Source organism: Bubalus kerabau, chromosome 5 (assembly GCF_029407905.1).
Source record: "Bubalus kerabau isolate K-KA32 ecotype Philippines breed swamp buffalo chromosome 5, PCC_UOA_SB_1v2, whole genome shotgun sequence".
Taxonomy (NCBI): domain Eukaryota; kingdom Metazoa; phylum Chordata; class Mammalia; order Artiodactyla; family Bovidae; genus Bubalus; species Bubalus kerabau.
In genome coordinates this window covers 5883472-5902027 of record NC_073628.1, presented here as the reverse complement: position 1 = coordinate 5902027, position 18556 = coordinate 5883472, and the positions used below count along the sequence as shown (strand labels likewise).

At 62.4% G+C, this 18556-nt stretch overlaps 1 protein-coding gene across 1 annotated transcript; it reads left to right on the top strand.

Annotated features, from left to right (window-relative positions):
• The first annotated feature begins 811 nt into the window (after window positions 1-811).
• GRK2 (G protein-coupled receptor kinase 2) lies at window positions 812-18556 on the top strand. Its single transcript, XM_055580679.1, has 21 exons — window positions 812-1172; window positions 10948-11024; window positions 12557-12630; window positions 12761-12862; window positions 12954-13028; window positions 13154-13215; window positions 13966-14017; window positions 14279-14370; window positions 14528-14627; window positions 14711-14789; window positions 14882-15012; window positions 15264-15358; window positions 15432-15539; window positions 16014-16080; window positions 16383-16483; window positions 17073-17139; window positions 17215-17310; window positions 17536-17698; window positions 17853-17989; window positions 18089-18202; window positions 18326-18556. The coding sequence occupies exons 1-21, from the start codon at window positions 1060-1062 to the stop codon at window positions 18488-18490; spliced, it is 2070 nt and encodes a 689-aa protein (XP_055436654.1). The 5' UTR covers window positions 812-1059; the 3' UTR covers window positions 18491-18556.

The window sequence follows — 18556 nt, the reverse complement described above, 5'->3', positions numbered from 1 at the left end:
GTTTGAAGTCATGATAGTGGTCTAAGTCGGGGGTGGAATCAAGGTTGGGCTCAGCAACCAAGCTGGGATCAAGGTCATGGTCTGTGGTTGGGATCAGTGTTTGAGGTCCTGGCCCCAAATCTGGATCTGGGGTCCTGTAGGGGGTCAAGGGTCAGCATCAGGGTCTGGGTGTGAAGGGGGTTGGGTCCAGAATGGTGACCTGAGGTCATGGTCAGTCTGAGATGATGATCCAAGGTCTAGTTCTGGGGGTCCTGTTTGGAGTCTGGGGTCAGGAATGTGATCGGGTCTGGTGTCAGGTTTCTGACTGTGTCCAAGGTCAGGGGTCAGGGGTTATAGCTAAAGTCTGAGATCCAGGTCCCTGGGAACACATTCTGCAATGCCAGTCTGGGGTCCTTGCCGTGGTCTATAGTGGCCCCTGGGGTCACATTCTGCAATGCCAAGTCTGGGGTCCTGGCCATGGTCTATGGTGGCCCCTGGGGTCACATTCTGCAATGCCAAGTCAGGGGTCCCGGCAGTGGTCTATCGTGGCGTCTGGGACCCGAATTGTGCCCCGAGTCGTGGTCAATGTCTAGGTCTAGGGTCTTCTGCTGGCGAGGGGCCCTGTCGTGTCCCAGGTCAGGGGACAGGTCATGGCCGGTGGGGGCAGTAGGCGGAGAGTCGAGGCCGGGGTGGCCGCGGGGGTCAGGCTCGGTCCAGCCCCGCTGCCTCCAGGGGGCGCCGCCGCCCGCCCGGCCGGCCCCTCGCGGGCTCGCTGGCGCTGTGCGCGGCAGGCGGGGCCGGAGGCGGCGGCGGCGGCGGCGGCTCCGGGGCGCGGGCGGCGGCGGGCGGCGGCGGCGGCCCGACTGCAGTCCCGGCGGGAGCCGAGCGAGCCGGGGCCGGGCCCAAGCCGGCGCCATGGGGCGGCGCCGCCTGTGAGCCGCGCCGAGCGGAGCCGCGGGCGCCGAGCGGGGCCGGGCGGGCGGCGGCGCCCGAGGCCGACGGAGCGGCCGGGCCGGGCCGAGCGCGCCGAGCGGAGCGGAGCGGAGCCGAGCGGCGGGAGAGGCCGCCGCCGCCGCCAAGATGGCGGACCTGGAGGCGGTGCTGGCCGACGTGAGCTACCTGATGGCCATGGAGAAGAGCAAGGCCACGCCGGCGGCGCGCGCCAGCAAGAAGATCCTGCTGCCCGAGCCCAGGTGAGGCGGACGCCGCAGCCCCGCGCGCCGGCCCCGCGCCTCGGCCGCCCGGGCGCTGGTCCCGCGATCCCCTCAGCCCCGCGCAGCGCCGGCGTTCGGCAGCCCTGGCCGGACCCCGGCGCCCCCGGCCCTGTGCACCTGAACACCCGGGGCGCCCCAGCGCGGGGGCTTTCCGGCTGCGCGGGCTCCCCGACCCGCCCGGTGCCCCCGGGCCGGCTCTGCCTGCCTCCCTTTCGCTTCACACACTCCGCCTGGCCCCCTTCTCCTTCAGCCCTCTCGCTCCTGCCTTCTTCCCCGGGGGCGCCGTGCACCCCCTTCATCCTCCTCCGGAGAGCCCAGGGTACCCCCTTCCCACCGCGGAGTCCCCCGCCTCTGCCTGCCCATCTCCCGGAGCCCGACTGTGTCGTCCATTCTGTCGCTGCCCCGACTCCCAGCACCACCCCCTTTGGGGTTCCACCGGCCCCCACCCTGGCCCCCTCGGATGGACCCTTCTGTGAGGTTCGGGGCAGACCAGTCTTCCGGGGATCTTCCTCGGTCTTCCCGCGGGGCTTGGGGTGGGAATTGAGAGTACTCTAGGGGCTGGGGGAGCGGTGGGGAGCAGGGTCCAGTGTGCACCCCATGGCTCTGTCCCTCTCCTCTGGAATTCCTCCTCTGGCAAGAGTCCTGCCTGTGGTACCCCAGGGGTGCTGCTTGTCAGGGGATGTCCCAGCACGCCTGCAGCAGCTGGATCACAGCTGCCTCCTCTCTGTGAGATAACTGACCTGATACCCAAGTTTCACCTGCTCAGGGTTTAGGCGCAGGAGTGGACAGCGTAGGGACGGTAGCTGAGGCTGTCCAGCATGTTATGGCTTCGAGAGTATTTTCCCATCCCTTGAGCCTCGCAACAACCCAGGGGACCGGTCGGTCAGGGGTGGTTTTGTCTCCATGGAACAGATAGGGAAGCTGAAGGCCCAGACATGAGTGGCCTGCCCAGTGTCACAGGTAAGCCAGGGTGGTGCTGGCCACCAGAATCAGGGCTTCTGGCTTGTGGTTCCACGTTGGGTCCACCACTCTAGCCTGAGCCCGGGCCTGGCCATTCTGCTTGAAGAGCCATATGCCCTGCCAGCCAGGACCCTGGGCGCATCCTAGCCGTCCTGGTCTTATGTGACTGTGGGCAAGTCCCTTCCCATTTCTGGGCCTCAGTTTTCTCATCTGTGAAATGTGGATGGTGTGAAATAACGGCTGTGACTCTGTGGCATCCTGAGTGAAGCGGGGCCCAAACGGGCTTGGGAGGGGTGGGTACCGTGCCGACGTCTCCAGTGCTTTTCTCCTGCCGTTCACTGGGTTTCGGATTGACTGAACACCAGGCCTGGGAGAGGAAAATTGGTCTGCGTTTTGCAAAGGCCACGAGGGCCCTTTTTTTCTAAGACATTTGCAATCAGATTTCTCAAAACAGGAACCAGACTGACTGCCAGCCGGGGGCTGTCCGGGGAGCAGCGACAGTTAGAACAAAAATGAGTTCAGAAATGACAAAGCCACGAGGGAGGAAATGGGGGAGTTGGCCTCTGGGGCACCCAGCGGCTCTCCTTGGTGGCCACGGCCTCAAGACCCTCCAGCAGGTTGGACTTCAGCAAAGCGTGAGGCGGGGCTTTTTCTGGAACTCTCTGCGTTTGGGTAATCTCGCCCCAGAATGCATTGCTGGCGGTGGGGCCCCGCCTTGGCTTGGCTCTGCAGGTGTTAGAACCCTGAGAAACAAGATGTTCCTCTTTTTCTGTCCCCATTACACCCTTGATATCGACTGCGTTGAAAGGAGTAGTGGTGGAAATCATGATAATTTATTTATTTCTGACATCTGTCATCTCAGCCGATCCAAAAAACCAGCCCGCGAGGTTGGCAAGGCCATGTCTTACATGTAGTAGTTGCTCAAGAAATAGCAGGACTGCGTGGTGTCTGAAAGCAGGGGGGCTGTGAGGTTGAGGGGAGCAGCAGGAGGCCGAGAGCCAGGGATCAGGGGTCCTCAGGAAGGGTCGCCATCTGGCGGCGCAACCTTGGGTGGACAGCCGGCACCTGAGGGGGCCCTCGCCGTGAGCTGAGGCTGGGCGGGGGCTGGGAATCCCCACTTTGCACCTTGGAGGGTACGCAGCCCTTTGCCTTATGCTCTGCACACCCCCTGGGGCTGATGCCTCTTGCCCTGAAGATTGTTCTGACTGTATCTTACAGTTGCCAGTTTGCAAAGTGCTTTGTACCCCGTTTTATCCTTTTCACAACCATAGGAAACGGGCATGGCAGGTGGTATTTTCCCACTTAATAAGTCGAAGCACCTGAGGCTCGGAGAGGGGAAGAGACTTGGTTGCAGAGGCGAGGTGGTGTTTGAATTTGGGGTCTCCGGGCTCCCAGGTGCTCTTTCCCCACTATACTTCCTGTCTTCCACACGCCCTTCCGAACCTCTGCGCTCACCCTGGTCCTTCTCTTGAGGAATGTGTGCCAGCTGGACCCCATGCCCAGGGAGGGTGGCCTGGAAGCCACCAGGCAGACCCCGTGCCATCAGCTGTCTTGGTTCACAGGGCCCAGCCCCCTCCCCGCCTGGGGTCACATCTTCCCCTCAGCCATGATTTTGGGGTCAGGGAGGAAGGCCATGGTTTCCCTAGGACAAGGTGCCATTTGGAGCTGTTTCCACCTTGGGGTGGTCCATCTTGGCAGCCTCCCTGCGGCTGGTGCCTGGGTTGTGGCTTGGCTGGGAGCTGCGCTGGCTCACAGCTCTGACTTCTCGGGGCTGGGGAACAGGAGCTGTTGGGCACAGGGCCACTTCGAGTTGGCACAGGGGCCTCCCCTTCTGTCACCCTATAGAATCCAAAGGAGACAGACTCATTTCTCGCCCTTCTGGCAGAGGGAGGCAGCTGTGTGGCAGTAGTCCAGAGACCCGACTTCCAATCGCGCTGCAGTGCCAGCTCACCTGGGCCCTAGGGATACCCCTTATCCTGGCCGAGCCTGCCTCAGTTTCCACCTCGGTCCAACGAGGGGGCTGCCCTTGACTGATGGACCCCCCGACACACACCCCCCCATGTGCCTTCGGCTCTCGGGGTCTGTGGTGAGTGCCGCTGTCCGGAGAAGCTGCTGTCTGCCTTTCCCAGCAGCGGCCACGGTCCCGCAATGATCGTCATTTGCTTAATATGACCACGGAGGCCTCATGTAATTAATCTCTGGGCTCCTGGCAGAGGAGACCGGCCTGGGCGGTCCCGGGAGATGCCCAGCTCTCCCTGGTGACTGCAGCAGCCCCAGTGGCAGATGTCAGAGCCGGGTGCCTCTTGCAGCCTCTCCTTCTCTCGCCTCTTTCTTTCCTGGTCCCTCCGCGGCCCCCCCCCCCCCCCGCCATGAATTTCCTTCTTCCTGCCCTTTTCTGGCTTCCCTGTCTCCCAGACCCACCGCTCTTCCTCCACTGCTTCTTCGTTCCTGTTAACTCTTTGCTCCCAGGACTTCCTGCCCTTGGTCTGCGGAGGGAAGAAGCTCAGGCAGTGGTCTCTTGCTTCCTCTTCCCTCCGCTTCTCCATCACCAGCAGAAACCCTACTGCTTGCATCCTTTATCCCTTACCCAGAACGTTCCGCTCCAGTAGCAGCATTTTCCCACCCTATTCCTCTGCCTCCAGCCGTCCCCTGCCCCCGAAAACAAGATTATCTTTTAGGGCACTCATCCCCTCCAGGTCTTCAAAGCTCCCCCCTACCCCTACCCCCACTCTCCCCAGGAGTGGGTCTCCAGGACCTCTTTCCCCATCTGTTCTCCTTTCCAGATCATAGGGTTTCACATTTTTGCCATTAAGTTGCTCGCCCGCCTGCCGTCTCTCAGCAAATGGATTCGAAGGGAGCGTGAGCTTGACAGGTTGGAATCTGTGCCGGGGAATCTGGGCTCTGTCAAGCCAGGAATAACGTGCCCTATTAATGCACGATCAGTCCTTAGTAGTAAACTCCCGGTGACGTCAGGTGTAGGCACAGTCTGGGGCGGCGTTTCCTGCCCGCCGCGGGCACCTGGGGAGGCTGTGCAGAGGGGTCGGGCTGTGTGCACACAGCTGGAGCCTCCAGGATATTATGTTCCTGCCTTGGAACAGACAGCAGAAGCCAAGAGGACCTGAGAGGCTTTGAAGAACACACAACCTCCATCACACCTGCCCTTATTATTATTATTTTTTTTTTTTTGGCTGCACTGGGTCTTAGTTGGCACACGAGGAATCTTTGTTGCTGCATGTAAGATCTAATTCCCTGACCAGGGATTGAACCTGGGCCCCTCTGCGTTGAGCGCACAGAATCTCAACCCCTGGGCCACTGGGAAAGTCCCACACCTGCCCTTCTTTTTTCCCCATGGTCCCAAGGGACCAATGTCCTCTGCTGATCACAGAAGACAGAGTTATACTCAAGTTATCCCTCATCTGTTTCAAACAGGAGATACTAAAAAATGAGGCATTTGGCTGCAGACTTTTCTAAGACTAACCTGCCCTCTGCATCGCTGCTAACAGGCAGGGTAGTGTCTCGACTGGCTGAAAAGCAGGGTTTCCGAAGTAGGTTTTCTGATGCTGACGTGTCTGCTGCTCTGTTCTCTGAGCAGGGAGGCCATTCTGGGTTTGGGGTTCCAGATAGCTCTCTTCCTGGGAGTGCAGGGCAGGGAGCCCTGGAAGTTGTTCCGGGTTTGTTGTCACGGGCCGAGAGCAGTGAGTGGCAGGGAGCGACAAGGCCACGGGAACGTCTTTTCCCGCGAGCCGTCACTCTGTGGCCGCCATGCCTCGGTGGGCTCGTGGGTGTGGTGCCATGTGGTGTCATTTCTCTTCCCTGGCCCCGGACTTGTCCAGAGCTGGCCGATTCGGTCGCTGTTTCCCACTTGGTATGCGGTCCTTCCTCGAGCTCTGAGGATGCTGTCAGCCCTGAGGAGAGTCATTGAGCAATATTCGTCAGAAGCCCCCCAGGACTTCCTCATACCAGTTGGCACCATGGTGCCAGGGTTCCTGGAAATGCCCCAGAGGAGTGCCCCGGCCGTGGCGACAGCCTCTGGTCTGCTGGCTTGCCTGCCGTCTCTCCCAGAGCGTGTTGCTTCCTGGCATGGGTGCCCCCGAGTGCAGAGCCCCCAGGCCAGCTTGCACCGTGGCTCTAACATGCTGTTGCCCAGGAGCACAGGAACCGTGGCCCCTGGCCCTGCCACGTGCCAGCTGGGCTGCCCCAGCCTGATTGGCACCCACAGCCAGGATACAAGTCCAGGGTCCCCTGGGACCCTGCACCCAGCTCTCCCAAAGAGGCTGGGGGAGGCCCCCACCTGGTGGGGGCCCCTTTCTCAGGCAGGGACTGGACATTTTCTTGCCACTGGCTTGATTGGGACTCAGGGTGTGCTGCTTCTCAGCTTCTTCTGTCCTCGATTTCCTCACCATCAAGATGAGCATGTTTGCTCCTGACCCTGAGGTCCCTCCCCATCCACAAAGGCTGCGGTCTGTGACCGAGTGGGCGTCATCTGGGAGGCCACCGTGCCACAGAGCGAGGGACTTAGCTCTCCCCTTGAACCACGTGGTGCCAGAAAGTGCCGGAAGCTCTCCCGCTCAGCCCTCACCCTGCCGTGCTGGGGTGGGGGGCCGGAAGTGCTGTCTCCCCGGCCTCCAGGCAGCTCCTACCCGGGGGCCCTTGCTCCTGGCAGGGCAGGTATTGGGCTCTGCCCACGGGGCCCCCCGGGCTGGTCTGTGAGCAGAGTGGAGTTCTAGCCCTTCAGGCTCGGGGAGAGGCTCACAGGCGCAGCCCTGGGGAAGGGTCCCTTTGTAGCCCCACTCCCTGAGGACGTGGCAGCTGTGATCAGATTCTAGAAGGGGGGCTCCCGCCAGGAGAAGGAGGCCCGACGCGATAGGCCACGTTCTCCTATTGCCGTGTGCTCTCTGCCTTTCTCAGCGGTCAGCTCAGTGCTGGCGATTCAGCGTTTGTTGACATCCTCATTTTACAATGGGGAAGCTGGACATTTAAAGTCTGTAACTTGGCCTGGCCTCTGGGAGGGGGGAAGGAAGAGCCATTTGAAGCCCAAGCCTGGACACCGGGCAACTGCGGGAACCAGGGCGGCCGAGCCCCTTCCCCCCAGAGGCTGGGAGGCGGAGGGTCCTTCGGGGGCAGGGACAGAGGAATGATGCAGGCGTGGGGCTCCCCTGACAGCCTGACGTCCATCTGGGGGCCTGCACGCTCCTGGATATCAGAGTCATTGACCTGGGTGGGGTCAGGAATGCTGCTGTGGGCTCATCGCCACTCAGACTCTGCCAGTATCAGGGCGCGGGGGTAGGAGACAAAGGTGACCCAGCCCAGGAGGCTGCCACTGCCTCCCGTGCCAGCCTGTACTTGCCACCCTGGCAGGAGCGTCCCCCACGACACGCTTTCCTAACCTGCCAGCTCCCTGGGCCCCAGCCCCGTGGGAACAGACAGGAAACCCTAACGTTGCCGCCTGGAGGCCTCCCCTTCAAGGACTGCCGAGGTTGACCTCGTGTTTGGTTCGGGTTGGGGTTGGGGGGTTGTTTATTTTATTTAGAAAACATTTTTTTCTTTTTAAGGAAGAAAGTGAAGTGCTGCGGGCTGGGAAGAATGCTGTGGCCATCCACTCCGTGCGGTCTTCCGAGGGAGGCGGGGTCTAGCTTGCTGTGCCCGAGGCCCAGCCGGCAGCAGCAGAGCCCCTGGGAGGGAGGAGGAGGTCTGTGCCCGGCATGGTGCCCAGAGAAGAGCTGCTGGTTCCGCTGGCTCTCAGGCAGGCCCTTGGAGAGCCCGTTTCCCTGGCCTTCCCTAGCCTACAGGGCCCCGCAGAGGGAAGTGGAGGCCCTGCTCCCAGCTGGGCATTCCCATCGTGTGCCACCTTTGCTGAGCCTGGGCCAGTCCTGCTGGTTCCTGGGGGGGTGGGGAGGAGCTTCCCCGTGACTGTTGCAGAGGCCATACCTAGCTGCCCCATGGGGTCATCTGATAGGCTGGTGTCGCTCTGCCTGTCACCCACACCTACCTGTCTCTGGACATGCCCCTGACCACCCCTCTGACCGTCTCCCTCTGTGGAGGATCAACATTCTGTGGTACGTCTTTCTTGCTCGTTACCATCCCCTTCCATAGACCAAGAGGTCCTGAAACCCAGGAATGGGATGTGGACACAGAGACCCAGGAGCCAAACCGCAGAGCGGTTGAGGGCCCAGCCCTCCTGTCCGCCTCCCAGGGGAAATCTGGCCCCTGTGGGGTCCCCGGGGCCACACACCCCTACCTCCCGGCTGCTTGGTCTCGTGGACCTGTTGAGCCTCCGTTACCTTGGACTGGGCCCCCCTACTGTGCTCCAGCCAGCACACCGCCCAGCCTGTGTTCTCGTCCAAACAGGAGGCTCTGAGCTGCCCTCCGCCAGGCTGGGGGCCCAAAGGGATGGGCGCACGCTGCGGCCCGCAGCCTCCCTGGGCTCCCATCTCTAGTTTGCAGGCCCGGGGCAGGGGCTGGATCTTGCTCAGTGTCACAGATTTTTAAACTGATGTGTGTTAAATGCTTGGGGGGCTTTGGGGTCGGGTCTTGCTTCCTGAGTCCCTGCAAGTCCCACAGGACCAGGGAGCTGTGTTCTTGGCGGAGGCTGGTGGTGACTGTGAGTAGGTATGTGGCCCCCAGGAGGGAGGCTGTGCCAGCCTGGCTCAGGGCCACTGCCCAGCCTTGGAGTCCCCACGGCCGTGGAGGGCGTCCTCGCTTTCCGGGACGGAACTGGCTCTGAAGTGGTAGCTCAGGGCCACTGGGCCCCTGGCCCTCAGCTGGGGCTCTTGTCCGCCGGAGTACAGGATGGGGACATAGAGGGCCGTCTGGGTCATCGGCACCCTGCTCTCCTGGTGGAGACAGTTCTCAGGGAGGGTCACAGGGCCTCCGAGCTCCTGGGATTGCAGCTCCAGGCCTGTGCTCACAGTGGTTCTGTGTGTGCCCACGTTGCCTTGGGTGGCTCCAAGTGCAGGCAAGGGCCTGGCCAGGTCAGGGCTGGACCTCCACCCTGACCCTCTCAGAAGGGAAGGGCAGGAGTCGCCCCACCTGCGAACCTAGGTTAGGGCTAGGGCCTGGGCAAGGTCTGCTGGTTACGCTGGCCTTCTGACCTCAGGCCCCCTCTCTGATGGGGCCTCGAAAACCCCAGCTGGCCTTGTCAGTTCTGTCTGTCCGTCCATCCGCCAGCCCCAGCCTGCTCCTACCCCAGCTGGTTTCAACCCTCCTTCCTGGCCCCGCGTCATCCTGGGCTTCCCCCCGTGGTACCTCCAACAGAGCCCGTCCACTCACCCGCCGCCCAACCGAGCTTCCCACGTGTGGTCTGTTGAACCTCCTCCCTGCCCAGTGGCTCATCCCGGGCCAGGCCTCCCGTGCCTGTCCCCACATCCACCACCTGCCCTGGGCTTCGCCACCTGTCGACATCCTGTTTGCATTTGAGGAACCCAGTGAGGTTCCGCCTCCTCCACGCGACCTCTCCAATGGCCCAGAACGTTCTTTCCTGCCTGAGTCTCCTCCAACCGACTGGGCCCCATGCAGTTTGTCTCATGTTGTCTAATGTCATGGAATCACAGATGCAGGACCGGTGCCCTGGGTGGGCCTCCCCGGGGGGCAGGGCTGCATGGCGCCTTCCGGCAGGTGGTGGGCAGCAGGGCCTTGTGCTGGACTCCACGAGACGGGCAGGGATACGGAGATGTGGGCACACAGCGTCCTTTTCATCTGTGACCTGCTGATGGCCCCCCATATCCTGAGGCCCTGTGAACATGTCGAGAGCTAGGTGGGACCGCAGCCGGTGGCTGGGCGGGACGGCAGGTGGCCCAGGAAAGGAGAGGAGGGGAGACCAAGCTGCCACTGAGGCATGAAGCCTGGCCAGGTGTGACTTTCCCAGAGCACTCGGTGTTGGGGGTGAGATAACCGGGGGTGGGGAGTGTGATAACCTGGGCTTCCGCGGTCACAGGGGCAGCCCCCCTCCTCCGCTGCCCTGGAGGCAGCTCAGGGGCAGGGGTCTTACTTTAGATATTAGGGACAAGGGAGCTGAGGCTTGACTTTTTTTTTCCCCAATATTGAAATATGATCCACATGACAGAAAATTCACCATTCATTCATGCTTCATTCATGCTGAAGCGCTGAAGTCGGTGGGTTTCAGTACCTTTACCGTGTTGTGCAGCCCTCATCGCCACCTAACTCCAGGACATTTCCATCACCTTGTAAAGAAACCCTGGCCCATTAGAAGTTATTCCTCTTTTCTTCTCCAGCTTTTGACACTCACTCATCTGCTTTCTGTCTGTAGATTTGCTCCTTCTGGACTTGTGGTATAAATGGAATCATATAATGTGTGGGATTTGGTGACTGTTACTTGGTGGAACACTCTCAGGTCGGTCCATACTGTGGGGCACACGTATACCAGCCTTTCACTCCGTTTCATGGTTAAGCAGTATCCCGTTGTGAGGATGGGCTGTATTTTCGTGATCCATCATCTGCTGATGGGTGAGGCCTGGCTTTGAGGTTCGGCCAACTCCCTGAAGCCAGCACAAGGAAGGGCTGGGACCAGACTTCCGAGCAGCCACCTGCTGGTCACCCTAGCTTTGGAAGACGGAGCTTTGGTGGGCAGACAGGCTCCCTCAGGTCCCACTGGTGTGACCCACGGTCAGGTCCAATGGGGTGGCTGCCTTCCTGGAAGGGAGCTTGACACCCACCGGCAGTGCCCTCCACTCCGGATTCCAGGGGAGGAAGCAGCCACCCTCCAGGGGAGCAGGGCCAGCAGGCCTGGCAGGAGCCATGGGGGCTCTGGGTCACCCCCGCCCCCCCTGTCTTCCAGCATCCGCAGCGTCATGCAGAAGTACCTGGAGGACCGGGCCGAGGTGACTTTCGAGAAGATCTTCTCCCAGAAACTGGGTGAGTATGGTGGGGGCTCTGCCAACCCCAGAGCATCCGCCCCACCTCCCAGTCCGGCTGCCAGGCCAGGGGGTGGGGGCAGGAGGCCCCTGGGGCTGCCTTTGTGCGGCACCCCAGCTGACCAGGCTGTGTGCCCCCCTCTCTGCCAAGAGATCTCCCGTCCACCATGGGGGAAGCACAGGGCAGCAAGCGAGCCCCGCTGCTGGCGGCAGGGCCAGGACCCAGCGTCTCCCAGCCCCTGGCTGTTGCCCCGGGAGGCCCCTGATGCGGGGTGGGGGCCCAGCAGTCTTCCAGGGCCGCCAGGGAAGTTCCTCCTTTGGGGTTTTTGTTTTCGAGAGTTGCAGCTTCCCCTTGGCGCAGGCACAGCTGCTGGGGCCGTTGGTGGAACTGACAGGAAGGGGCGGGGCCCTTCCTGTGGCGCCTGCCGGGCTGTGGTCGCCCCCGCCCCCATGGCCCTCTTTGTGAGCAACCTGCGCTGGCAGGCCCCTCGGCGGCCTCCTCCAGGGCCCCGGCCTTAGAGGCGGGCACCCGGGGAAGGGGGCAGCGGGGCCTGGGGAAGCAGGCTCTGGCCGCACACAGCTCTGACTCGGCCTTTCCGGGACAAGGGACCTTGGCTCTGAAATGGGAGTGGCCTGGCCCAGAGGTCAGGCTTAGGGAGTCTGTGTGTTAAGGAAGCCTGCAGCGTGGGTCCCCTGCCTGGGCTGTGTGACCTTGGGCACATCGCTGCCCCTCTCTGAGCCTCACCTGAGAGCTAGCATTCTGGAGCCCCACTGCGCAAGACTGTTGGACAACAGGCCCAGGTGCGGTGGTGGCGATGAAAAGCCCCTCGCCCACTGGGAAGGGGCGGGCCCCACGAGGGCTCGCATTCCTCAAGGTCCACCGTTGAAAGGCCCATCTGCCCTTACCAGAAGCCGTGGCCGAGAGCTCTTGCAGAGGGGATAGGGCCCCCAGAGGTGTGCAAAGTCACCCAGCTTGAGCCTGGACACCCATGTCGGGCTACAGGGAGTTGGGACCACCCTTCCTTCTGCTGGCCCTGCAGGGCTGCTCTGGGGCCTGGCCCGTGGCCCGTGTCCTCCAGGGTCTCCTGCCCACCTTTCCTGCAGCCCGTCTCATCCCCTCCTGTCCCCAGAGGCTGTGCTCTCTGGGGCCCTCTGCTCGCACCCTCTGGCCTTCCTTCCCAGGACCTGCCGCTGGGCAGAAGAGCCCTGAGTTCTACTCAGGTTGCCACATACCACCTGCCTGACAGGTCTCCCTCGGTTTCCCCCACTGGACCTGCCGCCCCTGTCCACCTGTTTCAAGTGGCAGCTATGAGAGTCAGCCTGATGATGGAGGGAGGATATAAGGTCCAAGAGTCTCTTTGGTTGGTGGTGACCTCCGAGGCCACCTTGCCCAGCCTCCATCTGGGGCAGGGACCACCTCTGCCACCTCCTTGGCCAGTTCTGCCCAGGAAGCACCAAGCCTACACCCACCACCACGATGGGACGGCCTCTGTGGGGCTATGACTCAGCCTGATGCAAAACACTTGCTTTCAGGGTACCTGCTTTTCCGAGACTTCTGCCTGAAGCACCTGGAGGAGGCCAAGCCCTTGGTGGAGTTCTACGAGGAGGTGAGACTGGGCTGGCCTGGCCCTGCTGCACGTGGGGAAAGGGATGGGCTTGGGCTGCTTTCATTGGACCTGTAAGACAGTCCCGTGCCCCGCTGGGCCAGGGCTCACCTGTGGGGATCTTGTCCTCTAGATCAAGAAATATGAGAAGCTGGAGACAGAGGAGGAGCGCCTGGTCTGCAGCCGAGAGATCTTCGACACGTATATCATGAAGGAGCTGCTGGCCTGCTCACATGTGAGTGCCTGGGGCCCGGGTGCCAGCCTGGGCGTGGGGATGGGAGGGCTGGCCCCATGGAGAAGTCACTCGCCTTTCCCTCCTTCCCCAGCCCTTCTCGAAGAGCGCCATCGAGCACGTCCAGGGCCATCTGGTGAAGAAGCAGGTGCCTCCGGATCTCTTCCAGGTGTGTGCTGGGCTTGTCCCTGCTCCCGCCCAACCCAGCGGGGGTCCCTCGCAGGCGGCACAGGTCCTGGAGCCTGGTCGGCTCCTGCTGTGGCTCAATCACCCACCTCCCACTCCCTCCCTTAGCCATATATTGAAGAAATTTGCCAGAACCTCCGAGGAGACGTGTTCCAGAAATTCATCGAGAGGTGAGAGCGGGGCACGTGCAGGAGCAGAAGGTGGGAAGAGGCCGCTCTGAGAAGGGGTGCGGATGCCCTGGAGGAGAGCAGCCGGCCTGCTTCAGTGCCCAGCGTGTGGGCACCTGGACCTGTCTATACCCCAGTGCGGCGACTCCTAAGAGGTCGCCACTCCCCCACTCTCCTGCCCCACCCTTCTCAGCACTAGGCACCTCAAAGCCCACCTCTGTCTAAAGGGACCGAGGGACCAGCCATGTGTCTTTCCCCCCATGGACTATCTAGCCCCTTGCTGGGCCCACTGGGGATGAGAAATATCAGGCTGGTGGTAAGGATGGACACTGCCCACTCCTCTGCCCCCTGTGGCCAGCCTGGAGGGTGTTCCTTGATGTGTCCCAGCTGCCCGGCCATGGCATAGGGGCTTTACTGGGAGTGAGTGGTGTATCACTGGATGTAAGCGAGGAGGGAAACGAGATGAGCCTGGTTGTGGATGTGGTAGCAGGAAGTCGGGGTCAGATGGGAAGATCTCACCTCGAAGTTTATCTGATCCAAGCAGAAACCCAAAGACCGATAACAGTGCTGGCATTGCCGGGAGCGGGGTGGAGGCAGCCCGGTCTGGCATTCTTCCTGGCAGGCCCGGAAGAGGACCCTGAGGCTTGGGAGGGAGCCCAGGCAATAGCAGTGGGTGGGGCCAGCTTGCCCCCAGCATCAATTTCACTCACTTTCTAAGGCTCAGCTGATCTTGGGTTTTTTCTTCTCTTGCAGCGATAAATTCACACGATTTTGCCAGTGGAAGAATGTAGAACTCAACATCCACGTGAGTGGGCTGGGTGGGCGTGCAGAGCCCTCTCCCTGCTGCTCCTCCCCAGGGCCCCGGGGCAGTGGGGGGAGCCTACCTTCAACCCCCAGGGGCAGCTGTGGGGTTGGTGCTGGGACCCCAATGTGGATGGTTCCAGGCAGGGTGGCACTTGGGAAGGATGACGGTGGCCCTGGGTCAGGGGCCTTGGGGGAACCCCCTGCTGCTCCCGGGTTGGGGTCCGGGCAGCCTGCAGTGACCCCCCGGCTGCCACCCCTGCAGCTGACCATGAACGACTTCAGTGTGCACCGCATCATCGGGCGAGGCGGCTTCGGTGAGGTCTACGGCTGCCGGAAGGCCGACACGGGCAAGATGTGAGCACCGGGTCCACTGCCTCGGGTGGGACACCTGAGGGGGAGGAGGGCCCCCCAGGGGGGGGGCCCTGAGGACTGCCCACAGCCCACCGCGCCCCTGGGGCCCTGCACTGAAGGTGCCAGCGGACTGACTGAGGGACCGGCCCCTCTCCCACAGGTACGCCATGAAGTGTCTGGACAAGAAGCGCATCAAGATGAAGCAAGGGGAGACTCTGGCCCTGAATGAGCGCATCATGCTGTCGCTCGTCAGCACCGGGGTGAGCGGCAGCCCGCCCCGCCTCAGCCCCCGGCTCCGAACCAAGTGCAGTCTGCGCTGACCTCTTCTTCCACCCACTCCTAGGACTGCCCGTTCATCGTCTGCATGTCATACGCCTTCCACACACCGGACAAACTCAGCTTCATCCTGGATCTCATGAACGGTGAGTGCCTGGCCTGGCCCCAGGTGGACCTCGGGGCTGGGGGCTGGGGTGGGAGCTGAGCGCCGCCCCCCTCCGCGGGCTGCCTCCCTCAGGCGGGGACCTGCACTACCACCTGTCCCAGCACGGGGTCTTCTCCGAGGCCGACATGCGTTTCTACGCCGCCGAGATCATCCTGGGCCTGGAGCACATGCACAACCGCTTTGTGGTCTACCGGGACCTGAAGGTGAGGTGCCGCCCCGCCCTCCTCCCGCCGTGGCCCCGCCCCTGTACGTCGCGCCCCGCCCTCCTCCAGGCCTGGCTCCTCCCCTCTTCGTGCCCCGCCCTCTTCCTTGCCTGGCTCCTCCCCTCCGCAACCCCCCAAAACCCCCAACCCAGGGCCCTGTCTCTGGACACCCTTACCTCTAGACAGCCACCCGGCTGGCGTGTTGCCCCGCCGGGTCCTGTCCTGAGCTGCTCACTGAGCCTCCTCCACAGCCGGCCAACATCCTGCTGGACGAGCACGGCCACGTGCGCATCTCAGACCTGGGCCTGGCCTGTGACTTCTCCAAGAAGAAGCCTCACGCCAGTGTGTGAGTGCCCCAGCCCCACGCCCTCTTCCCGCACCCTCCGACCCACCCGCTCATAGCCTCCTTACTCCGCCAGGGGCACCCACGGGTACATGGCTCCCGAGGTTCTACAGAAGGGTGTGGCCTACGACAGCAGCGCCGACTGGTTCTCCCTGGGCTGCATGCTCTTCAAGCTGCTGCGAGGGTGAGCAGGCCGTCCCAGGGCGGGTACACAGGACAGAAACAGGCTCTCCCCCAGGCCAGGAAGGAGGCTGGGGTTGGGTGGGGGCCCCCTGCCGCCTGGCTGTCAGGGGTGGCACCATCCCTGGCTTTGGCAAGGATCATTCATGGGCGTCCCAAGTGGCACTAGTGGTAGAGAACCCACCTGTCAGTGCAAGAGATGTAAGAGATGCAGGTTCGATTTCCGGGTCAGGAAGATCCCCTGGAGGAGGGCATGGCAAGTTCAGTTCAGTTGCTCAGTTGTGTCCGACTCTTTGCAACCCACTCCAGTATTCTTGCCTGGAGAATCCCCAAGGACAGAGGAGCCTGGGGGCTACGCTCTATAGGGTCACACAGAGTCAGACATGACTGCAGTGACTTAGCAGCAGGCCCTCATGCAGCCTGCCTCAGTTTGCACATTCCCGTTCTCTGACCTTGGACTTTGGCCCTTCTTGCCCAGGCATAGCCCTTTCCGGCAGCACAAGACCAAAGACAAGCATGAGATCGACAGGATGACATTGACAATGGTGCGTGGAGGGTACCAACCCGGGTTGGCTGGGTGGAGCTCATGCGGGGCCGTAGTGCAGCTGGGGTCTCCTGTGGGCATCAGGGTCTTGGCTGCCAGCAGCCTACCCTCTGGCCTCCGGCCCCGTTGGCTCTCCCTTCCCCACATTGTCAGAGCAAACATGCCTGCTAGGGGCATCTGGAAGCTCTCCATCTGCCGGGGGCCTGGACCCGCCTGCCACTGCCTCACGCAGCCTCAGGAGGCCCAGAGATGGGTTGGGGGCCGGGGTGGGCCTCTGCCAACGTCCCCTCCTCCTCCCTGCAGGCTGTGGAGCTGCCTGACTCCTTCTCCCCTGAGCTCCGCTCCTTGCTGGAGGGGCTGCTGCAGAGGGATGTCAACCGGAGGCTAGGCTGCCTGGGCCGAGGGTGAGTGCCCGGGACCCCGGCCATTACCCCAGGCCTTCCCGCCCTGCTGGGTGATGTCCACACTGCCGTGTCTAGGCCTCTGCAGGGGTTGCTGGGGCAGCCTGCCCAAGCCTCTGCCCGTGTCTCTCTGAGGACAAGGGCTGTGTTTTGTCACTGGAGCCCCTCCACTCCGTGGTCCCAGCCTCCTTGGCAGAGTTCACAAGTTGGGGCTAGGGCAGCCCTGCCCATTGTTCCCAGGTGGAGGGTGCGTGCCGTACAGCTGCTGGGGGTGGGCGCAGACCAAACAAAGATGATGTTGCTAATGATGATGACAGCAGCTTTTTATGTTTATTAAACATTTACTAAGCACTGGGCGTGATGTTGCAAGATTCCCAGTATTAAACTCACCACAGCCCTATGCCACGGAGACTGCTGTTCTCCCCATTTTAAAGATGAGGAAACAGGCTGAGGTTTAAGGAACTTACCCAAGGTTGCAGAGCCAGAGCGTGGCTAAACCAGCAGTTACACCTAGGTCACCTGTCCCACAGCCCAGACCTCGCCCCCCCCAACCTGGGTGGTGCCAAGCCCCAGTGACCCTCTCTTCCCACAGGGCCCAGGAGGTGAAGGAGAGCCCCTTCTTCCGTTCCCTGGACTGGCAGATGGTCTTCTTACAAAAGGTAACAGCCCAGAGCCGGGGCCGGGTGGGGTGCTCAGGAGCTGGGTGCTGATGCCTAGCCCCTGTTCCACCACAGTACCCTCCCCCGTTGATCCCCCCACGAGGGGAGGTGAATGCAGCAGACGCCTTCGACATTGGCTCCTTCGATGAGGAAGACACAAAAGGAATCAAGGTACAGGGCCTGGCCTGGCCGCCCAGCCCTGAGCACAGCTGGCAGAGTCCTCCACCCTCTGGCCCTGTGAGACCCCCATGCCAGCCCCGTCTGCCTGGTGGGCCTCGGCTCCTCCTCCCCACACGTCCCCGGGGGTGACCATTGGACCAGACCACCATGTTCCGGGCCCTGCAGCCGAGCTGGCCTGTGGCTGACAGCCGTCCTTTCTCCACCCTCTTGGTGAAGCTACTGGACAGTGACCAGGAGCTCTACCGCAACTTCCCCCTGACCATCTCGGAGCGGTGGCAGCAAGAGGTAGCAGAGACTGTCTTTGACACCATCAATGCTGAGACGGACCGGCTGGAGGCCCGCAAGAAAACCAAAAACAAGCAGTTGGGCCACGAGGAAGGTGAGGGTCAGCAGCTGCTGTGGGCGCCCACTTCCCCCTCTAGAGATGGGAAGCAGGCTCAGGTTCAGCCGGGGTCCCTGCCAGAGAGCAGATGATCCAGGACTCAGACCCGGCTCGGGCGGCCGGCTGAGTTCTCTCTTGCTCTCCGCGTCAGACTACGCCCTGGGCAAGGACTGCATCATGCATGGCTACATGTCCAAGATGGGCAACCCCTTCCTGACCCAGTGGCAGCGGCGGTACTTCTACCTGTTCCCTAACCGGCTCGAGTGGCGGGGCGAGGGCGAGGCCCCGGTAAGGAGCAGCCGGGGCCCTGGAACCCCTGGGGTGGGCGGGCCAGCCAGAGGGTGGGGGGGCAGTCCCAGGCCCTCACCGCCCGCTCCCGCCCTGCAGCAGAGCCTGCTGACCATGGAGGAGATCCAGTCGGTGGAGGAGACGCAGATCAAGGAGCGAAAGTGCCTCCTCCTCAAGATCCGAGGTGGCAAGCAGTTTGTCCTGCAGTGCGATGTGAGTGGTGGGGCCGGGGCAGGTCCAGAATGGCTGGGGCGGGGTCGGATGGGGCGGGGACAGAGTGTGGCTGGGGCGGGGCCAGATGGGCCGGCTCCGCCTAACAACCAGGTGTGCCCGCAGAGTGACCCAGAGCTGGTGCAGTGGAAGAAGGAGCTGCGAGACGCCTACCGCGAGGCCCAGCAGCTGGTGCAGCGGGTGCCCAAGATGAAGAACAAGCCGCGCTCGCCCGTCGTGGAGCTGAGCAAGGTGCCACTGATCCAGCGCGGCAGCGCCAACGGCCTCTGACCCGCCCGCTAGCCCGGTCGCGCTCTTGCCCGCCGGCCTTTTATAAACCTCTAATTTATTTTGTTG